This window comes from Mesoplodon mirus, assembly GCF_964341445.2.
Source record: "Mesoplodon mirus genome assembly, chromosome: 12".
NCBI classification, from domain to species: Eukaryota; Metazoa; Chordata; class Mammalia; order Artiodactyla; family Ziphiidae; genus Mesoplodon; species Mesoplodon mirus.
Window position 1 is genome coordinate 43,486,628 of NC_138988.1, and position 22,903 is coordinate 43,509,530.

The 22,903-nt window shown below is 56.1% G+C and overlaps 2 protein-coding genes across 7 annotated transcripts in view; one reads left to right on the forward strand and one right to left on the reverse strand.

Annotated features, from left to right (window-relative positions):
• TTC21A (tetratricopeptide repeat domain 21A) overlaps positions 1 to 8,232 on the forward strand; it is a 30,704-nt gene extending 22,472 nt beyond the window's left edge. For 2 of the 4 annotated variants that reach the window (XM_082638989.1, XM_082638986.1), the window contains 9 exons: positions 167 to 305; positions 490 to 593; positions 1,792 to 1,980; positions 3,154 to 3,264; positions 3,942 to 4,023; positions 4,789 to 4,939; positions 5,167 to 5,328; positions 5,486 to 5,975; positions 6,444 to 6,783. In XM_082638989.1, coding sequence (XP_082495115.1) covers positions 167 to 305; positions 490 to 593; positions 1,792 to 1,980; positions 3,154 to 3,264; positions 3,942 to 4,023; positions 4,789 to 4,939; positions 5,167 to 5,328; positions 5,486 to 5,975; positions 6,444 to 6,722 — 1,707 coding nt within the window. In that variant the 3' untranslated portion in view covers positions 6,723 to 6,783. Of the gene's footprint in view, positions 1 to 166; positions 306 to 489; positions 594 to 1,791; positions 1,981 to 3,153; positions 3,265 to 3,941; positions 4,024 to 4,788; positions 4,940 to 5,166; positions 5,329 to 5,485; positions 5,976 to 6,443; positions 6,791 to 6,875; positions 6,975 to 7,744 lie in introns of those variants that run through there. The other 2 variants (XM_082638988.1, XM_082638987.1) reach the window with 2 other exon arrangements.
• Positions 8,233 to 9,837: 1,605 nt separating this feature from the next.
• CSRNP1 (cysteine and serine rich nuclear protein 1) lies at positions 9,838 to 22,027 on the reverse strand. 3 transcript variants are annotated; one of them, XM_082639830.1, is made up of 5 exons: positions 21,881 to 22,027; positions 15,238 to 15,489; positions 12,910 to 13,169; positions 12,091 to 12,405; positions 9,838 to 11,996 (listed from the first exon to the last, which is right to left on the reverse strand). In XM_082639830.1, the coding sequence occupies exons 2-5, from the start codon at positions 15,449 to 15,451 to the stop codon at positions 11,016 to 11,018; spliced, it is 1,770 nt and encodes a 589-aa protein (XP_082495956.1). In that variant the 5' UTR covers positions 15,452 to 15,489; positions 21,881 to 22,027; the 3' UTR covers positions 9,838 to 11,015. The 3 variants fall into 3 exon arrangements, with proteins under 3 accessions (XP_082495956.1, XP_082495958.1, XP_082495957.1); XM_082639832.1 differs by lacking the exon at positions 21,881 to 22,027 and adding an exon at positions 20,041 to 21,845; XM_082639831.1 differs by lacking the exon at positions 21,881 to 22,027 and adding an exon at positions 16,350 to 16,857.
• Positions 22,028 to 22,903: the final 876 nt, after the last annotated feature.

Below are 22,903 nucleotides of genomic sequence, written 5' to 3' on the forward strand. Positions count from 1 at the left end.
GCTCAGGCCCTGAGCCAGGAGGGAGGCCTTTGCATCTGAGGCCTCTGTGATCTGGAGGGGCACACAGGCGCGGTGGCTGCAGCGGGGAGTGGGGCGGTGTGCACACGGTGTGAGGTGCTCGCGAGTAAAACCAGACTTGATGCCAATATTTCCTGTGTGCACTAAGGCGATTAATTATTATGAGGCCGCCCAGAAGATTAGCGGACAGGACTTTCTGTGCTGCGATCTGGCTGAACTGCTCCTGAGGTTAAAGAAGTTCAACAAAGCAGAAAAAGTTTTGAAGCAGGCACTGGATCATGACTTTGGTGAGTCAGCATCCTCACTCCCCTAGCCTTCAAGCAGACAGACTGCCCTCGGCCCGCACCCTCTTCTCCTGCAGAATGGGGCAGGGGGCCGGCACTGGTTGGGGCGCTGAACCCAGCCTCCATCCTCCCCCAGCCCCCGCTTCCCAGGGGCCAGAAAACGCTACTTTGAGTTTCCATTTTGCAGTCAAAGACATCCCATCCATGATGAATGATGTCAAGTGCTTGCTTTTGCTGGCAAAGGTTTACAAGAGCCATAAGAAAGAAGATGTGATGGACACTTTGAACAAGGTAATTGACAAGTAGACTCAAGCTCTTTATCTGCCATTTCCTGATGGGAGCTGAAGATAGGATAGGACTGCAGGCCTGGAAGGCTCCAGGCCTGGTCCTCAAAAGAGGATCTAGTTTACACCTCCGACCTCCACCTTGCATTTATCCCCCCAGCCTTGCTCTTTTATTGATTGTGCACGGAAGTGCTCTAAGCCCCCTGGGCTGGGCTGGAGAATGCAGGGCGTAAGACAGTGCCTTTGTCCTCAAGGATGCTTGTGGTGATAATAATAGATAATGCCAGCAGGCTCCCATGCAGTGAATGCTCTGTGCTGAGTTCTGTACTAGGCTTTTTGCTTTCTTATTTAATTCTCACAGTAGCCCTTTGAGCTAAGCACTGTGACATTCCTATTTAACAGATAAAGCTCAAAGAGGTTAAGAAATGTACCCAAAGTCATACTGCTAGTAAGTGGTAGAGCTGAGATTTGAACCAGGTTTGGCTTGTCCCAGCCCAAAGTCTCCTGCTGGGAGACTCCTGGCCATCCTTTCCACTCCTTCACACTTTCTACCCAAGGGTATGGCCTGGCACTTGCCCCTGGGGTGTATTCTGTGGTTGTAGAATATCTCGGACTGCTTGAGGTGACTTATCCCCTTGTTTCCCTCTGGATTTCCATTCCTCAGTCTGGCCCTTAAGGAACCCGGGGCTGATCTGTGCCCACTTCCCAAAACTTAACCCTGGCATTTCCTCTTGCCTCAATGCTCTCTGGTTACTCACTTGATCACTGTATGTCATGGACATTTGTGGGGGCCGCCTCAAGTTCCCAGCAGGGCAGTATTCAGAACAAATGCACCCATCAAAACACAGCCTGTGTTGAATACCTACGGTGTGCTTGTCCTAGCCTGTAGGACACCTGAAGCAAATTAGACACAGTGAGTACCAAGGTGTGATGGAAACAGGTAAACAAGTCAAGTACAATAGAGTGTTTTGTTTGAGTGCCTTTGCTTCTGCTCCTGCCCCAGAGGCAGTGCCAGTTCACCTCCTGGGTACTCAGCCAGTGGCCCTGCCTGTCCAGAGTGACCCAGATTTGCTCAAGGGCACTTGAGATGCCCTTGCTAAGACAGCTGGCCCTGAGTTGAGAGCTTGGGGACTTGCTGTGAATTGGCCTGAGATCTGGCACATCAGGCTCTGGGTTTCTGATGCAGAGTTTACTGCTTTCCCAAGGCCATGGACCTCCAGTCTCGGATCCTGAAGCGTGTTCCCCTGGAGCAACCAGAAATGATCCCCTCCCAGAAGCAACTGGCAGCCTCCATCTGCATCCACTCTGGGGAGTACTACCTGGCAGAGAAGGAGTATGCCAAGGCAGTGCAGTCTTACAAAGATGCCCTCTCCTACTCACCCATTGACAATAAGGTGGGGATTGAAATAAGGTGGGTCCTCAAGAGCGAGACCCTCTTCCTTCTCTTGGGGCACGAAGCCTCGCAGAGCTCCCTGACTAGGGACGGAGGCCAGTTCCTTCTCTGTGCCTCCCTGCAAGGGGCACAGACCCCTGGTGCCAGGGGGGCCTGCTCCAGCTGACCCCAGGGCCCTCACCCACCACAGCCCTTGGAGCAAGACTGGAAGCCTCACTTTGTTATTTTTGTTTGTTTGTTTGTTAATATTTATTTATTTTATTTGGCTGCACCAGGTCTTAGTTGCCACATGCGGGTTCTTAGTTGTGGCATGCATGCGGGATCTAGTTCCCTGACCAGGGATCGAACCCGGGCTCCCTGCTTTGGGAGCACGGAGCCCTAACCACTGGACCACCAGGGAAGTCCCCTGGAAGCCTCGCTTTGGACAGCCACTTGTGGAGGGTGGAGCGGGGAAGGTGTTGCTGAAAGGTGCTGCAAGTCTGCCCTTTTCAGGTCCCCCTTGCAGATGGAGAGACAATGAGAGTGTGGCTGCTGGGGGCTCTTTGGACACGAAGCCCAGGCTAAGCTTCCAAGGAGGTTTAAAGTCTTGTGAGAGGTGTGGCTTCAGATAGGGAATGGTGGCTGGAGTTCACAGGCGGAGGGTAGATGAAGAGCCTAGTGACAGACCCATTCATTTATTTAATATGCTCTCATTTAACAGATTCCCAATATGTGCAAGCCAGGTACTGAGCTAGGCCCTGGAGATGCAGTGGGGCAAGACACGGGCTCTGGCCATAGACTGCCCTCAGGCATGGAGTACAGACAAGTACACATGCAGTTCTCATACCATGTGATACCTGCATGGGGCTCAGTACACTGCGAGAGCTCAGAAGAGGGGTACCTGTCCCAGTGTCTGGGGCACAGAGGGCTTCCCAGAGGAGATGAGGTCAGACCTGAAGCTGAAGGATGAGTATGAGTAAACCAGGCCCTGACTCTCAGCGGTTAGTTAGTAAAAGGCACGGTGTGACTAGAGTATTGAGTGGGAGAAGGGGAAAGCCAGAGACACCATCCCAGGGGATCAGAGACATATTTGGAAGGCACAGCTGATAGAACTTGGGTGTGAGAGAACAAGGCATCGGTCCCTGAGCTTTCCCGTGATGTGCATTGGTTAGTTATTGTATCTGGTCTTGTCCAGGTGGTGCTGGAGCTGGCACGGCTCTACCTGCTGCAGGGCCACCTGGACTTATGCGAGCAGCACTGTGACATCCTCCTGCAGACCGAGAAGAACCATGAGACAGCCTCCATGGTAAGAGGCTCCGGGCCCTCTTCTCTGCCTTCCCCAGGGTCCCTGCGACCGCATGCGGGCTGCTTCCTAACCCCGTAACCCCAGGTGCCCGGCTGACCCGGCCCTGAGGGGCTGTCGGGCAGCAGGACTCAGCACTGGACCCGCTGCCCTTCGGATGGGAGGGGCGGGCTGGCAGCAGGGGGCAGCAGCGACCTCCCGGGCCAATATGAGGGGAGGTGGTGAGGCTGATTCACTCCAGGGGAAACCACACCCAACTGTTGAAGGCAGGGGTGGGACAGGTTCCTGGGGCTTCGGGAAGTGTGTGGGAAGAGCCATCCCCAGTCCTGCCCCTCTCCACCCTGTCACCCAGACCACCTTCAGGGCTGCCCCAGCGGAGGTGGGGAGCCCCCATTCCACCTCGCTGCCTGGAGCTGGTAGTTCTCAGACGGGGGTGGAGGGCCTAGCTCCTCGCATGTCTACCTCCAGCCTTTCCTTCCTACTTCCATCCTTGCCCCCCCGCTCCCCGTCCCAGGCTGCCCCGCCTTCTCGGCTTCTCCTGTGGCAGCTTCTCCCAGCGCCCAGAGAGGCTACCTCGGAAATCCTCTCCTACTTTCCCTCTTTACCCACCCCGTTCCCACGACAGCCTCCCTGCCATACCCATGCAAGCTGCTGTCCCAGCATCGCGTGTTTTCTGACAGATGATGGCTGACCTGATGTTTAGAAAACAGAAATACGAAGCTGCCATCAACCTCTACCACCAAGTCCTGGAGAAAGCGCCAGGTAACTGCCTGCATCGAGCCTACCCACTGAGACTGCCTGTGTCGGTTCCCACCAAGCAAGGGCTGCTCTCCCCCCAGAAGGGTGGGCCCTCTCCCCTCCTTCCTGACTGGGCAGAGGAAGCCCCCTCCTCTCTGATTGTTCCCAGAGAGGCAGGAAACTGATAAAGGCCCAGTGGAACGTGCTGGCCCTTCCCAAGTCCAAGGGCCCAGTTCCTGGTCTCAGGCAGGGCAGTGCTTGGCACTGGACCCAAGACAGCCTGTCTATCCCCAAATCATAGACACTGGGGCTCAACATAAGTCCCCTTTTGAGGTCAGAGCCACCCAGAGGTAGCTAGAAATTCTCCCCTGACGTGTAGCTCCATTCCCACTCACTGCAACATAAAACCACTGCTTCTTGCTGGGGAAGGGGCCAGACACGAGGCTCAGGGTGGAGCCCAAGCCAGGCCCACAGCAGAGTCACCCAGCAATCACAGCTATTAGGAGTTCGGGTCCTGGAGCCAGACTGTCTAGGTCTGAATCCTGGTCTTCTATTTACCAGCTTTGTAACCTTTGGCAGATTACTTAACTTCTTTGTGTCTCAGTCTCCTCATCTGTAAATGGGAACAATAAGAGTACCTACTTTATTGTGTCTCAGTGGAGACACTGGAGCCACTGGGTTGCCCCTGCTCAGCCCAGACGGGTAGTGTTTCCTGGTCCTCTCTGCCTCTCCCTGCCTGATTCAGCTATTGGTTATCACAGCCTGAAGGTTTCTGCTCTCTTGTTTTAGACAATTTTCCTGTGTTGAACAAACTAATCGATCTGCTACGAAGAAGTGGCAAACTTGAGGACGCCCCTGCCTTCTTTGAATTGGCCAAGAAGGTGTCCAGCCGGGTGTCTTTGGAGCCAGGGTTCAACTACTGCAGAGGCATCTACTGCTGGTGGGTTGGGGTGGGTATGTTGGCAGTTATGTGCAGGAGGCCATCCCTAATGGACATGCTGGCGTTTGCTAGGGAAGCAGAAATTCAGCTTCCAGATCAGGAAGCAGGGAGACCAGCGATCCTGCCCCTGCATTGTGCAGATTCACAGAGTGACCCCTCTGTGTCCCTGTACTCCTCGGGCCTCAGTTTCCCTGTCTGATTCTTGGTGTTTCTCTCCTCCACTATAGGCACATAGGGCAACCCAACGAAGCCCTGAAGTTCCTAAACAAAGCACGCAAGGACAGCACTTGGGGCCAGAGCGCCACCTACTACATGGTGCAAATCTGTCTGAACCCAGACAACGAGATCGTGGGTGGAGAGGCTTTCGAGAACCTGGTGACTGAGAGCAAGTGAGGGCCCGGCTGGCCGGCGAGGGCAGGGGCGGGACCTGGGGGAAGGCGGAGAGAGCCCACGGCCTCTGGGTCAAGGCCAGGTGAGGGCCAGGCTGGCAGGCCAGTGCCCTTTGCCCTCCGGCTTGGCATCCGATGCCCGCGGCTCCACCGACAGGAAGAAGTTGGAGCAGCACGGCGTGCGCACTGCTGAGAAGCTGCTGCGGGAGTTCTACCCGCACTCGGCCTGGGGCTGGACCCAGCTGCGGCTGCTGCAGAGCCTGTGCCTGTTGGCCACCAGGGAGAAGGCTAACATGGAGGCGGCGCTGGGCACCTTCATTGAGATGGCCCAGGCCGAGGTGCACCAGCTGCCCACTGGGTGGGCAGGCGGCGGGGGGAGGCCGAGGGCCGGGCGAGGCAACACCTGCTTCCCACCCGCACAGAAGGACAGCATTCCCGCCCTGCTGGCCGTGGCACAGGCCTACGCGCTGCTGAAGCAGGTCCCTAAAGCACGCACGCAGCTGAAGCGTCTGGCCAAGGCCCCATGGACGCTAGCCGAAGCCGAGGACCTGGAGAAGAGCTGGCTCCTGCTGGCCGACATCTACTGCCAGGGCGGCAAGTTCGACCTGGCCTCGGAGCTGCTGCGGCGCTGCATGCAGTACAACAAGGCAAGGGGCGCACGGCTGTGGGGGAGGGGCACATGGGCTTCGGGGGCAGAGATGCGGGGGTAGGAGGGAGATGAGAAGAGGCAGGACAAGAGGGTTCCCACGGACCACAGAGCAGGATGGGAATGCGGAGCAAGGCAAGAGGAGGCGCACGGTGTCCGGGAGGGGGGACCGTGGAATGGGGAGGAGAGATGGGAAGGGTTCATGGGGTCGAGGGGCAGCGTGCTGGGAGGGTTTGGTGGGGCCGGGAGGGGTGTTTGCAGGTCAGGGCAGGAGCACTGCGGAGGAAGGGGTCCTGTCAGAGTGGGCACAGCTGAGAAGAGGGTACACAGTTCACCCCTCGCCAAAGTGGGCAGTGCTGCTGGAGTCCCTGAGTGGTTTGGGTGAATGCACCCACCGCCCATCCCTTGCCCCAACCGGGATGGGATGTGGCTTCCCCTCCGCAGAGGCTCTGACCGGCTTTCCCTGCAGTCCTGCTGCAAGGCCTACGAGTACATGGGCTTCATCATGGAGAGAGAACAGTCGTACAAGGACGCAGCCACCAACTATGAGCTGGCCTGGAAGTACAGCCATCATGGCAACCCTGCCAGCGGTAAGGCAGCCAGGCAGGCGCGCATGGGTGCTGGGCCGGAGGACCAACAAACTCACCCCGCAACACAAGGCCTATGTTCTGGCTGTTCTGGGAACCAGAGGGGTTCTCAGGCCGTTGGAGTGCCACCAATTGTCTGCATTCTCCCTGCCCCTGGATAGGCTTCAAACTCGCTTTCAACTACTTGAAGGACAAGAGATTCGTGGAGGCCATCGAAGTCTGCCACGATGTAAGCCCCCGACAGTGGTGGGGGGTTTGCTGCAGTGGCAGGGAGCCCTGCCTGGTGCTTCACACCCTTTCTCTCTCGGTCCCAGGTCCTCAAGGAGCACCCCAACTACCCCAGAATCAGAGAAGAAATTTTGGAAAAGGCCCAAGGGTCTCTGAGGCCCTAGCTGTGGTCAGTGGGAGCCAGGGTGGGTGGAAACTATCAACCTACAGAAGTTTCATGGAGGGGGTGGGAAGTGGGTCAGTGGAGAAGAGAGTCAGAAAATGACATATTCTTCCCATTTCTATATTGTGTGTGGTTTATTTGAATCATGCCTAATCTGGTCTAAGGGACGTCCCAAAGCTTTATGTTTTTAAGGTACAAGAAGCAATTTTGCTCTGGGGAAGAAAGCTATCAACCAGCTTAGCTTCCACTGAGCTCACTGGGCAACTTCTAATGGGCCCCGCTTTTATCCCAGACTCTCAGAGGCCAAAGGGGAACAAAGAGGTGGTTTAAAAAATACCCTACAGCTATTTTAATGTTTTTATGTTGGCCCGTACAAGCCTCTCTTCTCCTGTCTGGTCCCCAGAATCCTGGATTAAAGAAGCAACTGCTCCTCTCTGCCAAGCTGCCCCCTGCGTCCTCCCTGGCAGGGGCCCAAACAGGCCCACTCTGTCCATGCATTCTGCCTCCCCCTCCCCAAGTCTGCAGCCCAAGTCTGCTGGTCCTTACCAGTTTGGGACAAACCCTGATTACTCTTGCCTCTGGCAGGAAAATAGATCCCAAGAAAAACTAGCTCCTACTTCATCTTTAGTAAAAGACAGTGACCAACTAATTCTTCCTCGAGGAACACTTTTAACACCTCAGGGGACAAAAGCAGGGGTCCCTGTGTAGATGAATAGTGTTAATTGTAACTGGCAAGAGGGTGACAGAGGTCACCTTTGGTGTGCTCCCAATACCTCTCTTCCTGTTTTGCAGGATGGCAGTAATGGGCCAGTCTGACCTCAGGGGAAGGAACTCTGAACTGGGACTCAGGAGGCCTAGAATCTTCCTGTGTGACCTTCCCCTCTGGGTATGTGTCCCCATCTGTGGCAGGAAATTAGACTAGATCTCTGTGTTCCCAAATCATGGTACAAATCCCTGCTAATATACAGCAAACATTTGAAAGTTTAATAACTATGTGTTTAAGTATCATCCTTATAGAAAAACTAGTACAACAAACTCATGAATTTGCGGGTGCTGTTACGTAGAATGGTTCTAACTTTTAAGCATATTGATATAATTGATATAAAGTAAAATACTTAGTATGAGTAGAATGCAGATATGGCAACGTTTTCAAGAGAAGTTGTCCAGTGACTAAGGTTTGGGAACAGTGAACGGGTAAAGGTCCCTTCCTTCTAGAACAGCCTAAGTCATCCCTGGTGGCTGCGAGCCTTGTCTTTATAGCATACTGCTGACCTCGTGCATGGCCTTTTGGTATGAGTCAGTGTTCTGGAACATTTTCCCCAGGTTACCACCATCCTTCCTATGGGAAGCCAGCTGCCTTTATTATGATCTGCCTTACAACCTAGTTTCTTGGGGTGGATTATGTTGAGAAAAAAACCCAAGTGACCCTGGGGCCCTAGATGGGGAGTGGGTAGGCTCAGTCCAGCCATGGGCTGTGGCCACGGGATAGCAGCCTGCAGGGGCTTCCAGCCAGAGTATTGGAGCTGTCGGGGGCTGCCACCCAGACCCCTAGGCTGGCCAGAGCAGAGCCTCAGGACCCTTGGAGAGACCCAGGTTTTGGATCATGCGTGCTGGAGCAATCTCTACAATAGGGCTCCCAGGGATCAGTGAGAGGGGACACGAGACAACTTGATGTACCAGAATACTCCAACCTGAGACGCCTAAGACCTGGCTGTCCCTGCCTAAGCTGGTACCAGGGACAGGCGGCCCCACCATAGCCCAGACTCCAAGCCATGAGTTCTCTAACGGCCACTCCACTGACGACATGACCACGTGACCATGTCTACACATATCCTGAGGCAAGCGATAGATACCTAAAGGGTGACAGAACTGGCAAAAAAAGAGGATAAAACATACAGAAATAGAGCAGACACATGAAAACAGAATGGGAAGTCAGACACGCACCCGAGGCTTACACGTTCCAGGCACTCCTCCGAGCACTGGGTGCGTATGAACTGAGCAAGCTTGTGAGGTAAGCAGCGTTATTATTTGGACAATACGGGGGACACCCAGGCACAGAGAGGGGAAGTAATTTGCATAAGTCACCTCACTAGTTAGTATAAGAGCTGGGATTCGAACCCTGGGACTCTGGGTCTGTGCTCTTAACCAGTAAGCCATAGAGAGGAAATAAGGGGTTCCCAGCACAGGCAGAGAATTAGAGCAAGAAAAGGGAGACCCAAGTCAGGTCTTTTTGGTGACCCCTCCTAGCACTTGTATAAATCATTATTATTCCTAGAGGGGAGGTCAACCTTGCTCCTCAGCCCCCAGACTGGGGCCCCCTGGGGCAGGGTGCAGCCTGCTCTTCTGGCCTTTGGCCCAAGCTGCCAGGGACAGGTCAGACAGGTCTGGCTGGTGCAGATGGATGAGGTTCTGCAGCTTCTGGTGCTCAAGTCCCCAAGGACCTCAGCCACTCAGTCCCACATAAGGCCTGCACCGGCCATATCCCACTGCCCGCTTCACCCTCGAGGCCAGGCCCCAGCTCAGTGCGGGTGAGTGGGAAGAAGCCAGCCCACACCCATCCCACGCAGACAGCCCTGTCCCAGAAGACTGCCCTGCTGCTCTCCACCACCATCCAGGTGACCAATGGAGATGGCTTCATCCAAGGGGAAAACTGCTCCATCTGCCCAGCCAGCGTCTTCTTGCTGGCTTCCTGTCTCTGAGTTGACTGGCTGGCATGGAAAGAGGCCCAGTGTGCCCCCCACTTCTGTCCCGAACACAGCCTCAATGTCTATACTGCCCAGCAGGGCCTGTCTCCCCCTCCCCCTCCCTCCTCACTGCCACCTGAGGGTGTACCTGTGCTCCTGGTCCCACAAATGTGCTCCCAGATCCACAAACACAGACCACACTGAAAAATAGAGCCTCTTTATTGGTACCTGTAAGTTCAGGTACAAGGTGTTCCCACAAGCTCGCAGGCTGGCAAGGCCTCCTAGGCAAGAGGGCAGGCCCAGAGCCTGGGCTTCTTGGCACAGACACAGAAAATGAATAAATTACAGTCCTCTAATACTCAGGGACAATACAGAAACTATGATGTGAAATTCAACATCTGCAAACAAAGGGCATGAAAGCCATAAGGAGCCACCCCTCGCCCCTGGCCAACTGGCCTTAGGGTACAGGCAGGTGGACCAGGCTGGAGTGCGTGCCTGGAAAGCCCTGAGTGGTCAGGGGCGTGCTACAGGCCCTGGGGCAGCCCCTTGCCCTCTCTGGGCCTCTGGCTTCCCCCTCCTACATTGACGGGCTTGGAATAAAAGCTGCAGCCTTTGGGGAGGGGGAAGATGGGGAAAAGGACAGGAAGGAGAGGGGGCTGCGTGGGGCAGAAGAGGGTTTTGGTCACGGTTGGTCAGCCCAGCCCCTCCCCCTGCCCAGATGCGGTCCCAGGCCAGCCCCGGCTTGCTCAGCCAGCCGCAGCAGGGCAGCTGCCACATTAGACGGAGGGCTCAAACCCATGCCTGGTCTACACCAAAGTCCCGGCGAGGGCAGGGCTGCAGGACTAAAAGGCAAAGGGATTCGCAGGGGTCAGTGCCCCACCCCGACCCTAGCATAGCCTGCCAGCCACCTAGTCTCCAAATAAATTATGGAAATAAATTATAGTCTTCACAGTCCAGAGGATTCAGCCACCCATGAGTCTAGGGCTCAGGGTGGCAGAAGAAGCCTTAAGAAGTGGCTGATTTCAGCCCTGTGTGGCTGTCTTTGGGCTTAGGAACATCATACAAGACCGAAAAGGAGTCTGCGAAGCTCCAGAGGAGCCACATTTCTTCCTGCTCCTGGCACGGCCATGGAAGTGGAAGAGAGGGTGTGGGCATATGGGGGACCAGGCAGCTGAAAGGGGAAGTGCCCCCCCGTCCCGCTTCAGCACAGAAGGTTACAAAAATAAATAAATAAATCCAGAGTGTTGCATGAAAATTAGGAGTGCCCACATGGGAGCCAGCCAATGGGAGACCGTTACATACAGACAGACCTCAGGGAGCCCCCAATTACAACAAAGCAGCAACAGGGCTCTTGGGGCCGGGAAAAGGCACCCTAACCCTCACACAGACACAGGCTCTACCAGCGACGCTGGGGCAGTGTCCTCAAACAACTGGCCGTCCATGAAGGGAGCCAGGGCCTCAGCGGCTGGCTCAGACAAGCCCATGATGGACTCCAGGAAGCACGTGCTGGCGTCCCCAGGGGGAGAAAAGGCAGGCAGGGCGAAGTGGGGCGCCTCGAGGTTGTCCAGGCTATCAGACACCTTTTGGGAGGTGTAGTGGGGCCCCAGACTGTAGTCTGGCAGGGCCTGGAGCAGCTTGAAGGAGTCACAGGAGGACAAGCTCAGGTCCACTGAGCTGCTCTGGCCGGCATCCGTGATGGTTGGCACCGGGGGGCTGGGGAGGCTGCCTTCCCCCAAGCTTTCAAGGCCACTATTGAGGAAGCAGCTGGCATCCAGGTTGGCGTTTTCATCCAGGATGCCTGACGTGAGGCTGGAGCTGGAATAGCTGTGGGTCCAGCTGGCCAGGCCAGCGGGGTCACCGGTACCAAAGATGTCAGCTGGGTGGAAGCAGCTGAGGTTGTCCAGGCTGCCCACACCCCCTTCCTCCTCCTCCTCCCCGTCTCCACCCAGGTCAGAGTCACTGAAGCTCAGGATCCGAGCCAGGCTGTCATCGTCCACTCCAGGCTGGAAGCCGGGGCCGGGCAGGGCCGGGTGGGCAGAGCCACTGGGGGCCTCGCTGCTGCTCGATGCTGTGGACGAATCGGTCATGTCGCTGCTGCAGCTGTTGTCTCCCAGCTCGCTGCTCACGGGGGGCTTGGCCAGCGGGAACGTGGGGGCCAGGACCTGCTCGCTAGGGCTGAATGTGGCACCCTGGGCCGGGGCCTCCAGCTCCCCAAGGCTCTCGGCCCCCTGCTCCAGCTGCAGGCGGGTGAGCGTGTGGATGAAATGGGTCTGAACTCGTGCCTGATTAAATTCCACACGGCCCTTAGGGTTCTCACAGCCCTCTCTGCAGCAGCCACAGGGGAATGCTGTGTGGTCCATCTGCAAAGAAAGCAGAGGTGCAGGTGAGGATCCGGTGGACCCCGGAGAAGCCCCTGACTCAGGCTCGCCTTCCCAACCCCGCCTGGCTCCGTACCTGGCACTTGATGCCCGCCAGGCTACAGCTGCAGGTCTCAGGATCACAGACCCTGTCACAGCGACAGCCACAGTCCTCCCGGGACTGGCGCAGTGCCTGCAGCTCTCGCTTCTCCTCGCGATCGATCCTCCGCACGCCAGAGGCCCGCAGCAGAGCCCGCCGCTTCCGGGCTGGGTAGGGCTGGAGGAAGGTCATTTCCTCCAATTGGCCACCTGCCACGGCCACTGCCAAATCCTCCTCCACAGAGGCATCATCTATGGTGTCCACTGTAAGCGGCAGGTCAGCCTCCATCTTGGGTACCCCGGCCTCCGAAAGCTGTGTCCAGAGAAGAGAGGAGGGACGTGAGAGGCAGACACGGATGCAGTTTCTGGCAGCATCGGTCACTTGATAAATACCCCCCTGCCACGTGCTTACTCTCTCTGGGCTGGGCACTGTGGATGCCATAGTGAATGGGACAGCCAAGAAAACACCCTCAGGGCATTTGCAAACAGGTTTCCTATTCATGTCATTCCCCAGTTCGTGGACAAACCCCCTCCCCCAGACAGAAACACCGACCTCTGGTGTCCCATCCACTCCCCCTCCCCAGTGAGGTCAGGCATATTCAGGCACCACGTCCCCAGCCCTGCAGCAAACAGAAGACCTTCTATACCCCTCTGCCTGCAGATAATTTGGCAGCATACCCTGATCAGGCCAATCACAGCCCCACAGGCCTCCCAAAAACACAACAAGCAAATCAGCATCCACCCTGACACCTGTCCCCCCAAGGCTAGGACTTCAGAGCAACTCCTGGGGCGAGGGCCATGCAGAGGGTCTCCCCACCTTCCATCTCAGCGCCTCCAGCTTCTCCTCCTTCAAGCGTAGGCGCAGCTTCTCTTGCCGTGCCCGGGCTTGCTCCTGCGTAAACTCGGCCAGGGAGAAGCGGCGGTAGGCACTGTGGCGGGAGGCCATACCCAGGGTGCAGCCGCCGCGGCTGGGCACACTGGTGAAGCCCTGGCACCGAGGGAAGTAGAAGACAGTGATGCCATCGAAGGCTACCCGGCCTGGGCGCTTCCGGGGGGCCCGCTTCAGGATGGACAGGGCTGGAAGGCAGGCAGGGGAGGGGCGAGCATTAGTTCTCCGTGAGGCAGGGCCTAACCCCCAGGAGGTGATGCTGAACCCTCTCTCCTCACACCCCTCCCACCCCCCAAAAAAATGGATCTGAGCCTAGGAGCCGGCCTGGCCACTGGAGCTGGTAAAATGCAACATCACCCTATGTCAACACTGGCTCATTGTTATTTACCAGTCCAAATGAGAGCATTAAACATCGTTCCCATCTTTAGTAGCCATTTACAGCTCCCCTGCACAGTTTTCTATAGTTGTTTTTTTTTTTGTTTTTTTTTTTGTTTTTTTGTTTTTTTTTGTAGCTGGAGGCGGTGAGCGCCATGCTGCATGCGGGATTTTAGTTTCCTGACCAGGGATGGAACCCGTGCCCCCTGCAGTGGAAGCACGGAGTCTTAACCACTGGGCCACCAGGGAAGTCCCTCTATAGTTCTTAAAAAATTTATTTGTAGGAGCTTTTTATATATATTCAATATTAGACATTAATCATCTAACCTATCTGTGCAAATATTTTAGTCCTTTTTTTTTTAAACATCTTTATTGGAGTATAGTTGCTTTACAATGTTGTGTTAGTTTCTGCTAGTCCTTTATTTTTGCTTTTGGGCTTTTACGAAATAATTTCTAAGGTTTATGTAATCAAAAGTATATTGAGCTCTTCCTTTATAGCTTCTGCATTTTGCAACAAGCTTAGAAAGGTCTACCCTTTATAAGTTATTAAGTATGTTGATTAGTAAGCTATGTATTGGCATATACTGGTATATTATTGATTTTTATTAGGTTGAACCATAAGAAGTTACCATGAAATAATCAAATCTTAGCAATTCCATATAGTTAAACTTAATATATTAATTTTGTACCCAGCTACCTGAGGGAATTCCCTTCTAATAGGTTTTCTGTATACATATTCTTGAATTTATCATGTAGTCGAACACCTGCAAATCATGGCAATTTTGCCTGTCCCAATCCAGTATATTTCTCATTCTCTTTGCTAACTGAATTGTCTAGCACTTCCTGAACAATGTCAACTAACAGTGGTGACAGACAGTGTCCTCATCTTGTTCCTAAGTGGGACTGCTTCCAGTATTTCCTCATTAATTGTAATGCCAGGTTTTAGATTAAGACATATTTTTTTTATCATTTAGGGTAGAATTTACTTATTCTTATCATACAGAGGGTCTTATCTGGAAGGAATATTACATGTTATCAAATATTCTTTCAGTATCTATAGCGGCTCTTATATTTTTCCTCCTCTGACATAGTCATTTGGTAAACTAAATGATTAGATTTTATAGTATTAAACCATCCTTGTATTTCTAGAGTAAACCCATAGTAGTTTAGTCAGTTAATGTACTGTTAGATTCTATCTGGTAAAAATTATACTTTCTCATGTATAATGTACAGATATGCATATAGTACATAAATAGACATATCTGTGGTATTAAGACATCATGGTGGGGAGGATCAGGGGAAAAATGTCTCAACGGGCTCCTTGGGGTTTGGGGTGCAATAATGAAAAATAAGGTTGAGAAACACTGCTCTAGGGCCATCTTTGTCAGTTTGGAATCAGAATTACACAAGCTTGAAAAAATAACTGGGAAAAAACCTTTTCACTGCGTTCAGGCAAAGCCAAACAGCGTTTTGCTAGGCGAGGGACCGGCCTGACAGGCCCCGCAGGACAGAAGCGTGGGGTGTGGGACTCGGGCAGTTCAGCTGGTAGAGGATAGGGAGCCAGCTGGAGAAACAAAACAGGAACTGAGGGACAGAGCTGGGCGGGAAGGCCCCAGGGCCACTGAGGAGCCCTGCCCTGAACATGATGACTTCTAAGCTGGAGAGTCCCAAGGTTAAAGGTGAATGTAGCTGGACCCAAGTGCCTCTGGACCCAAGTGACCCCTGTAGGACAGGAAGTGGATGAGGTGGGGAGTCAAGTAGGGAAGCTAAAGCCATGGGGACACGACCTCCAGAGGCCAGAACGACTTCATCAGGGCCCCCCAATTTCATCTTCAGGAAGGAAAGAGGGGTGTAATGGGTTCCCAGGGTGAAGGGACTCACGGGTGAAACTTCGGGGGCCACAGAAGTCGCGGTCAGGCAAGGGCATCTGATCCCAGGGGCCCTCCTCATCCGAGTCCCAAGACGGGGAGGCCGAAGAGCTCGGGGAGCAGGAGGGAGAGTGGCGGCCCGAGGAGGACAAAGAGGAGGAGGACGAGCAGAGTGAGGAGGAGTCCTCATCCAGCTGGTCAAACTTCCTCTTCAGCAGCCCAGTCATGGTGGTGAGGGGTACTCTGGGGTCTGGGCACAGACAGCCTGGAACAGGAAGGGGAAAGCTCTAGGTGGCAGGCCTGAGGGCAGGAGGTGGGCACCCAGCCCTGGTCATCACCTCTCCCACCTACCCTCAGGTGGGCAGCCCAGGCCCTCCCCGAGGAGCCCTACGTGACAGGGCCACGTCTCTAGTAGGCTTCTTTGCACCAAACGGAGCACTGAGATCCAAACCCTCATTCTGGCCCTTACAGACTCCCGCCACCTCTGCCCCAAAGCCTTCCTGGGACAGCACCGGGCACCTTCCCCTCTACCTCCTGTAACCCACCTACACGCACGCACACGCCAGACCGACAGATGGACCGACAGACTTCAGCCTGGCCACGCTCATTCCCCGGCAGGAATCCTGGGGCTGACTCACTGGCTGGGTGATTCACACAGCTGCATCTGTGTGCCTTTGTGTGTGTGAGGCTGGGCGCACGCCGACAGCCTGCACAGCCCTCGTACAGTGGCTCTTCCTCCTCCTCCTCCTGCCCCTAGCACACCCACAGACACGCCGCCTGCACACCCCGGCAACGGGCCCTCGTTCAGGGCCAGGCTGACCAGGACTCAGGGAACAGGGTGGCTTTGACACCAGCCCCGATTTCCAGCGTCCAACTTTCCTGTGATGGAGCTGCTCGGACTCTCCCTTAGAAACCCCCGCCCACAAGAGAAGTCCCCGGCCTCCAGGCCTGACTGGGGCCAGAGCCACCTGGGCTTTGTGTCTCTTTAGCATCTCCTGTTTGATCTTCAAAATTCACCTTCATCTTGCCTTCCACTCCAATATCTAACCCTGTTTGTTTGAAATAACTTCCTAGGGAAATTATTTTCTCCCCTTAAAAAAAAAACCGTCTTCTAGTAAAACTGACCGGCCAAGACGACGCTCTCCCGTCCGTAGCTGGGTGACTTGGAGCACCCCAGGATACACTGCTCGCTGTGTCTCCCCTTTAAGGGTCGCAGCCCTCCACAGGAGTGCAACCAGAGATTCCCACAGCTTGGCTGGCCTCAACCGAGTGGAGGGCACTTGGGGTTCCTTCCCTGAAATGCTGCAGCAAATAACAACCCCTTCCACTGCTTGGGAATCCCCAAATGACTCGGTCCTTAGGGCTGAGGCCAGCTACCTTGTCTCTCTGTGCCTCCTGAGCACTCAGGGCTGGGCCCCAGGAGGTCACCAGGAGGAAGGGGAAACGATGCAGAGGCCCCAGTGCTGGGGAGCCCCTCCCCCACTGCCATCACAGGAAATGAGAGTGAACAGGAAAAACCAACCAGAAGGCTGGCGATCTCCCCTACTCAGGTGTCCTTTCTAAACACCCCTATCCCCGTTTGCCTAGCCTTCCACAAAGTCTCTGGATCCCAGACCCAGGCGGTATGCCGTCAACCAACTTGCTAGATGAAATTCATCCCAGGGACAGCCTCTCCCCACAGGCACATGAGCAGCAAGAGAAGCTCCCCGACTTGCCAACCCTCCAACAACAACGGGCCCAGGGAAGGAGGATACACAGGTGTTTCCGGGGGCTTCTCAGCAAATAATTTCTCAGGCTTGGCACACCCCCCCACCCCCGGGTCAAACCACAAACAAACACAACCCAGCTCTCAGCTGACCTGAAGGCTCTCACAGGAGATGCGGGAACTCATGGCCCAGAGGCAGGCATACACACACATACACACAAGCAGACGGAGCACAGAGGCACCCAGACACAGAAACACACAAGGACAAACCACAACCCACGCATCTTGTCCCCACCACAATCCCGCTGGGAGGCCCCATCCTTTCCCAAACTCCAGATGCTGTCTACAGGGTGCTGAATGCCGTCCTAATCACACGCCTAAGCCTGAGATTCCCCCGAACCAAAGGCTCACTTGGTCTCTCTGCCTGGCCACCCCTTAGAAACAAAATTCTGCAGGCCCCAAATCGAACCCCTTGTCTCTGTTCCCCACCCCCCATGCCATCTGTTCCTCTTCCTGTGTTCCCTATCTTAGTAACAGCACTGCCACCCACCCACTTACTCAAGCCAGAAACCTGCAGTCATCCTCAATTCCTTCCTGTCTCCCTCCATCCACATCCAGTCACCCAGTCCTGGAAGTACACATTAGCTCATTTAAGCCACACAAGGCCAGGCACAGACTTGATAGGTATCACGGAGGCCACCCAGCATAGTGTTAAGAAAACCTTGGCTCCAGAACCAGACTGCTTACATTCGAACCCTGGCTTGGCTATCAGTTGGCTGGGTGACCCTGGGCAAGTTCCTTAACTTCTGTGTCTTCAATTCTTTGTCTTACAACCTCACAGGGATGGGAAGTTTACGTGAATCATTACATGTCAGGTTCTTAGAACAGTGGTAAATGCTTGGTGAATGTGTCATTCTACACTGAGAAAAAAAGAAAGAGCTCCTGGGTACACACAATACAGATGGATCTCACTGATATCATGTTGAGTGACAGAAGCCAGACACGAGATTACATGTGAATGAAGTTCAAGAAAAGGCAAACCCAGTCAGTGATGATACAATTCAGAATCGTGGTTATCCAGCAAGTGGGAAGGGCATGCACTGGGGACAGTCATGAGGGAATTTTCCCGGGGCGGGGGGGTCGGGGGTGAGGGGTGTCTAGAAATATTCTATGTTGATCTGGGTGGTGGTTCCATGAGTGTCTAAAACATCTCACTGTACACATAAGATTCATATACTTTGTGCATTTTACGTATGTCACCTTCAATTCTGAAAGTCTGTTACCCCTATGTCTCTGTCCCACTGCTACTACCCATGTCCCCTGCCTCTGTTCTTGCCCTCTGCCCGCAGCCACTCTTTACCCTGGAGTGATCTTACTAAACCGCGTGTCTATCTACCATCACCCCCATGCAGAAAATCATTCCCTAAGGGGAGCACTTAGGATCAAGTCCACAATTCCAAAAGAGGCTGAGAAAGGCCTGGCTGCTGCCTCCCCTCCAGATTCATCATGCAAGACTCTCCCCACCCCCCTCACTTTATACTCCAGCTGAACTTGCAGTTGCCCAAATGGCCATGACCTGCTCACCTCCTGGCCTTTGCACAAGCTGGAACCCAGCCTCACTCCCCTTTAGAAGTCATCTCCAAAAAGGCCTCCCTGAAACCCTCACTCCTCCCCACTACATGCCTCTCTGGGCTCCCGCGGGCTCTTGGGATTCCCCCTTCACAACCCTTACGGCCCCTTCCTACAATGGCCTCACTGCTCATCTCCCTCATGCCAGGCTGAAGGCCTCTCGGCCTGATCGGCACTGTGCCTGTGCCTGGAATAGAGTCTGGCACAGAGAAGGCTCCTGAGGACCATCAGAGGTAGGCAGCTGACGCTGCAGATCAGGTATGCACAGAGAAATGATTTAGGCACATGAGGTCTCGGGGGCCCACTGGTCAGTGTGCCCTCCTCCTGCTCCTGTCACAGTTAGTTGGAGGGGAGGACGTGCCCATCCCCCAACCTGTGCCTGAGGGTTTGAGCAAGAATAGCACCCAGAAGGGGGTAGCTCTGAGAGCAGGAAAAGGAAGCTCAGGCTGCAGGCAGGTGCCAACACAGGCATCTCAGGAGGTTCCCCAAGAGTAAACAAATAGAAGGAGTGTTAAGGAAGCAGGTTCAAGCCAGACACCCTGGCTCTGCCTCAGGGATGTCTACAGAATGGGAGCTTAAGGTGAGGGGGTTATAAACTCCAAGGCTGGAGACAGGGAAACGGGGACACAGGAAAGCTACAGCCCGTGGTGCAGGTTCTAATGATGAGCACCCAGCAAAATCTGCAGACCTGGAAATGGGAAATCATCTCCTCCCTGACACTGGGGGAGGAGGAAGAGCCCCTGGCTCTTGTGCTCGGCCGCCCGACCTAGGGATCCAGAGGCTGAGAGAGGCAGAGGCAGATGAGACAAAAAGACTCAGCCAGAGACAGGAGAGGCCAAGTCAGAAAAGGAATGAAAGATAGTGAAAGAGTCCAAGAAAAGTGTCAGACAGTGAGTCAGAGGGTGGGGGAGGGGCCCTCAGCAGCTACCCAGGAATCAAGATCCTGACCGTGGCACCGTTCCCAGGGTGAGCACAGCCCCCTCCGAGGGTCCTGGAGGAAGGAAAAGCAATTCCCAGGAGCCTGCTCAGACAGAAATACCACACCCCCAAGGAGCGCCGGAGACAGGCCCTGAATCGAAGAGAACCAGGCTTCTTCCGGGATCTGCCTGGGCCCTGAGAATCAGGCCGCCCTGCCATCACCACTCACAGAAGCTGACAGCCCAGGAGGAGGGGCGCCTCCCCACCCTACTAGCCACAACTATCTACACACTCAGGCCACACCATGTGAGCCGAGGGAAGGCCACCTCACCCTGGGTACCAGGCAAACAAAGGCTGTTTGGGGGCAGGAATCCCCAGGCCTCCGAAAAGTCACATCAACTCCTCTTCGACCACAGCAGTCCCAATGCCCTGGCCCCCAGTGAGAGCTGGTATTGGGAAGGGGGCACCTTCAGCTGCCTCCACCCTCCTTCAGGAATTTGAAGAATGTCCTTTAACCTCAGAGTCCCAGGCCTTGGCCAGGCCAGGCCAGCTCCCCCTAGGTACCTGGGGTCAGACGACCTCGGATCCTCAGGAACTACTTACTGGCAGAAGGAGAGAGCACCTCTGAGCACCTCAGGCCCCCACGGGGATTGGCTAGAAAGGCAGCCAGGGGAGCCCAGAGAGGGCAGGCAGGAAGCCTTGACACACCCCTCCCCCACCCATCCCTCCAAAAGTGATCTCCGGGGGAGGGGACAGTTCCTCAGCCTTGGCCTCCAGGGCCTGGCACTGGGGAGGTGCCAAACGTTTGCTGGCTACATGAGGCAATTGCTCCTGCAGAAAGGAAACTGCACCTGGCAGAGACTGCTTCCTCCACCTAAGCGAGGCCCCCTTCACTCTCATTCATTCATTCCTTCAACAAATATTTATGGAGCGCCTAAGACATGCCAAGCACTGTGTCACACACCTGGGCATACAGGGAGCAAGACACAGACCAGTGCTGCCCCCCTGAAGCTTTGAGTTTAGTGGGGAGGAGTATAATGAGTTACAAACCGTGCTGAGTGCTGGGATGGAGGGTGGGAGGGGTACAGCTGGGGGTGAAGACAGATCTCTTGGAGTAAAGGATGGGATGTAGGAAAAGTTCCAGAGAGAGAGGGGGGCACAGGAAGCGGGAGGGACTTGAAGAGGAAGAGGCAGAGAGATGAGGGGGAAGGGGCGGCCTGGGAGGGGGCTTCAGGAGCCAGGGAGCCAGGAAGCCAGGGCTGACAGGGCAGGCTGAGGGCACAGGAAGCTACAGAAGGGTTGAAGTAGGGAGTGACAATACCAGATTTGCATTTTAAAAAGATGGCTCAGCAAGGGACAGAAGGGGGTGTGACCGGTTGGACCAAGCTGCCAGAGCTAGGTGAGAGATGACAGGCCAAAGGCTTAGGAGAAAGGGGAAGGGAACCTGGTGACCTCTGGAGGTCGGGACCAAAGAAGGCAGTGATGATGAGGATTTGGGGGTAAGCTATGAGTTCCGCTCCAGAGGACTGTGAGACATCTGAGTGGAGGTGTCGAGTGGGCAGTGGAGCCCGGGAGGGACCCCCTTGTGTCAGGAGTGTGGGCTGTGTGTGACTGTGCCAGGGAGCAGGAGTGACTAAGTGTGTGACGGCTGCTGTAGTGTGGGCATCTCAACAGTGCCGTGCCGGTGTAAGGGCCCCCGGGGAGGGGAAACTGAGGACCTGTAGGAAGTACGTGCTGGGGAGGGAGCCGTGCGTGGGAGAAGCCTACATGTGCCCGCGGGTGGCCTGTATAGCTGCGCCCGTGACTCACAGCGGTGGCCTCTGCGTGTGACGGTGACTGACAAACAGGTGAGCGTACGACACAATCCCTCCTCCTCCCTCCCTCCCGGGGTCCGTGACTCACGGAGACTCACTCCACTCTCACCCCTCCACTCCCTCCCTGACTGACGCCGGGCACTCGCCGCAGCCCCGGCACCCGCCCCCGGGGGGAGCCCGAGGAGGAAGGCGACAAATGTCACCTGCTCCGGCCATGCGAGGAACTTCTGAAAAGTTCTCAGGCAACTGGGTCAAAAGGGAACTCACCCGCGGACGCGCGCCCGTCGCCAGCCCGCCGCCAGCGCGCAACCACGGCTCGGCAGCCACCCGCCCCACGCTCGGGGCGCCGGGACCTCTTGGGGTCCCGGCGGCGGGGCGGGGGAGGGGAGCGGAAAACCTGAGACTGTCGCCTCCCGGTCTCCCGACCCGGACTCCGGCCGTGGCGCGCCGTCCGGGGCCGGGCTGTCCCTGCCCCGGCACTCGCTCAAAGTGGCGGGGGGCAAACGGCAGGGTCCGGGAAGCAGCGCGTCCCGTGTGGGACACCCCCTCCTCAAGGTCCCGTCCCCCGGCCCGGAGCCCACGGTGCTGACCTGCGATCCGGACGCTCGCCAAGGGCAACGCCGCGACCCGCGTCCTGGCCGGGAACGCCCCCTGCGCTGCGACCCCGCGCTCGCGCGCTCGCTCGCTCGGTGGGCAACCGTCGGCCCAGCAGCCCCTCGCTTGAGCGTCCGGCAGCGGCGGCGGCGGCGGGAGACTGGCTGCGCCTGGCCCCGCCCGTAGCTCCGCCCTCCTCGTCAGTGGAAAACTCCGGGGCTCACGGCGCTGACGCACGCCGGGCCTCCCGCCCGCCGCCCCGCCCAGCCCCGCCCCGGTGGTACCGCCCCCCCCGCCCCGGAGGCACCGCACCCCCACGGCCCGAGCCAACGTAGCGGCCCCGGGCCTCCCTGTGGACTCTGACCCCGCGCCAGCGCCGCGGGCGCTCTCGGCCCCCAGCCTCTCCCGCGCCCCTCCGCCGCCCTCCCCCGGGCCCTCTCCCGCACGCGTTCCGGGAGTCTCCGACACTCCCGGCAGGCCGAGCAGGTCGGGATGATCCCCACCTCTGCTCGCGGCCCCCGTTTACAGATCGGTACACTGAGGCCCGGAGCAGCGCGGAGCGTCCGTCAGGCCACCCGGCGGTGGCAGAGCCCAGGCCTCCTACACGCCCTAACCGCCACCCAGCCGAGGCAGTTTACTATAATCCCATCAAACGTTCCCTCCTCTGCCCCCTTCCTACCCCCCACCGCCAGATCGCCTGGAAAGTATACTCTGGGGATGAAACGGGTGGGGGATGGGAGTAGAGATAGGGGGTTGGGTGAGAAGGTCATCCTTGGTCCCCGACCTTCACCTCTGCCCATGGGCCAGAGACTCTGCAGAAGCCCTGAGCTAGGGGTTCCTATAACCAGCTTATCCCCATCCCCACCGCCACCCGATCCCTCTCTTAAAAAAGAAGAAAAAAAAGGCTGGTTTCTTCTCAGCCAAACCCCGGCCACTTAAAATGGCCCACTGCCCGCTCTGCTCCCGCCAAGGCCTTTCCTGGGTAGGGGCCAACTCTCCCAGTATTACTGCGCCGGGGA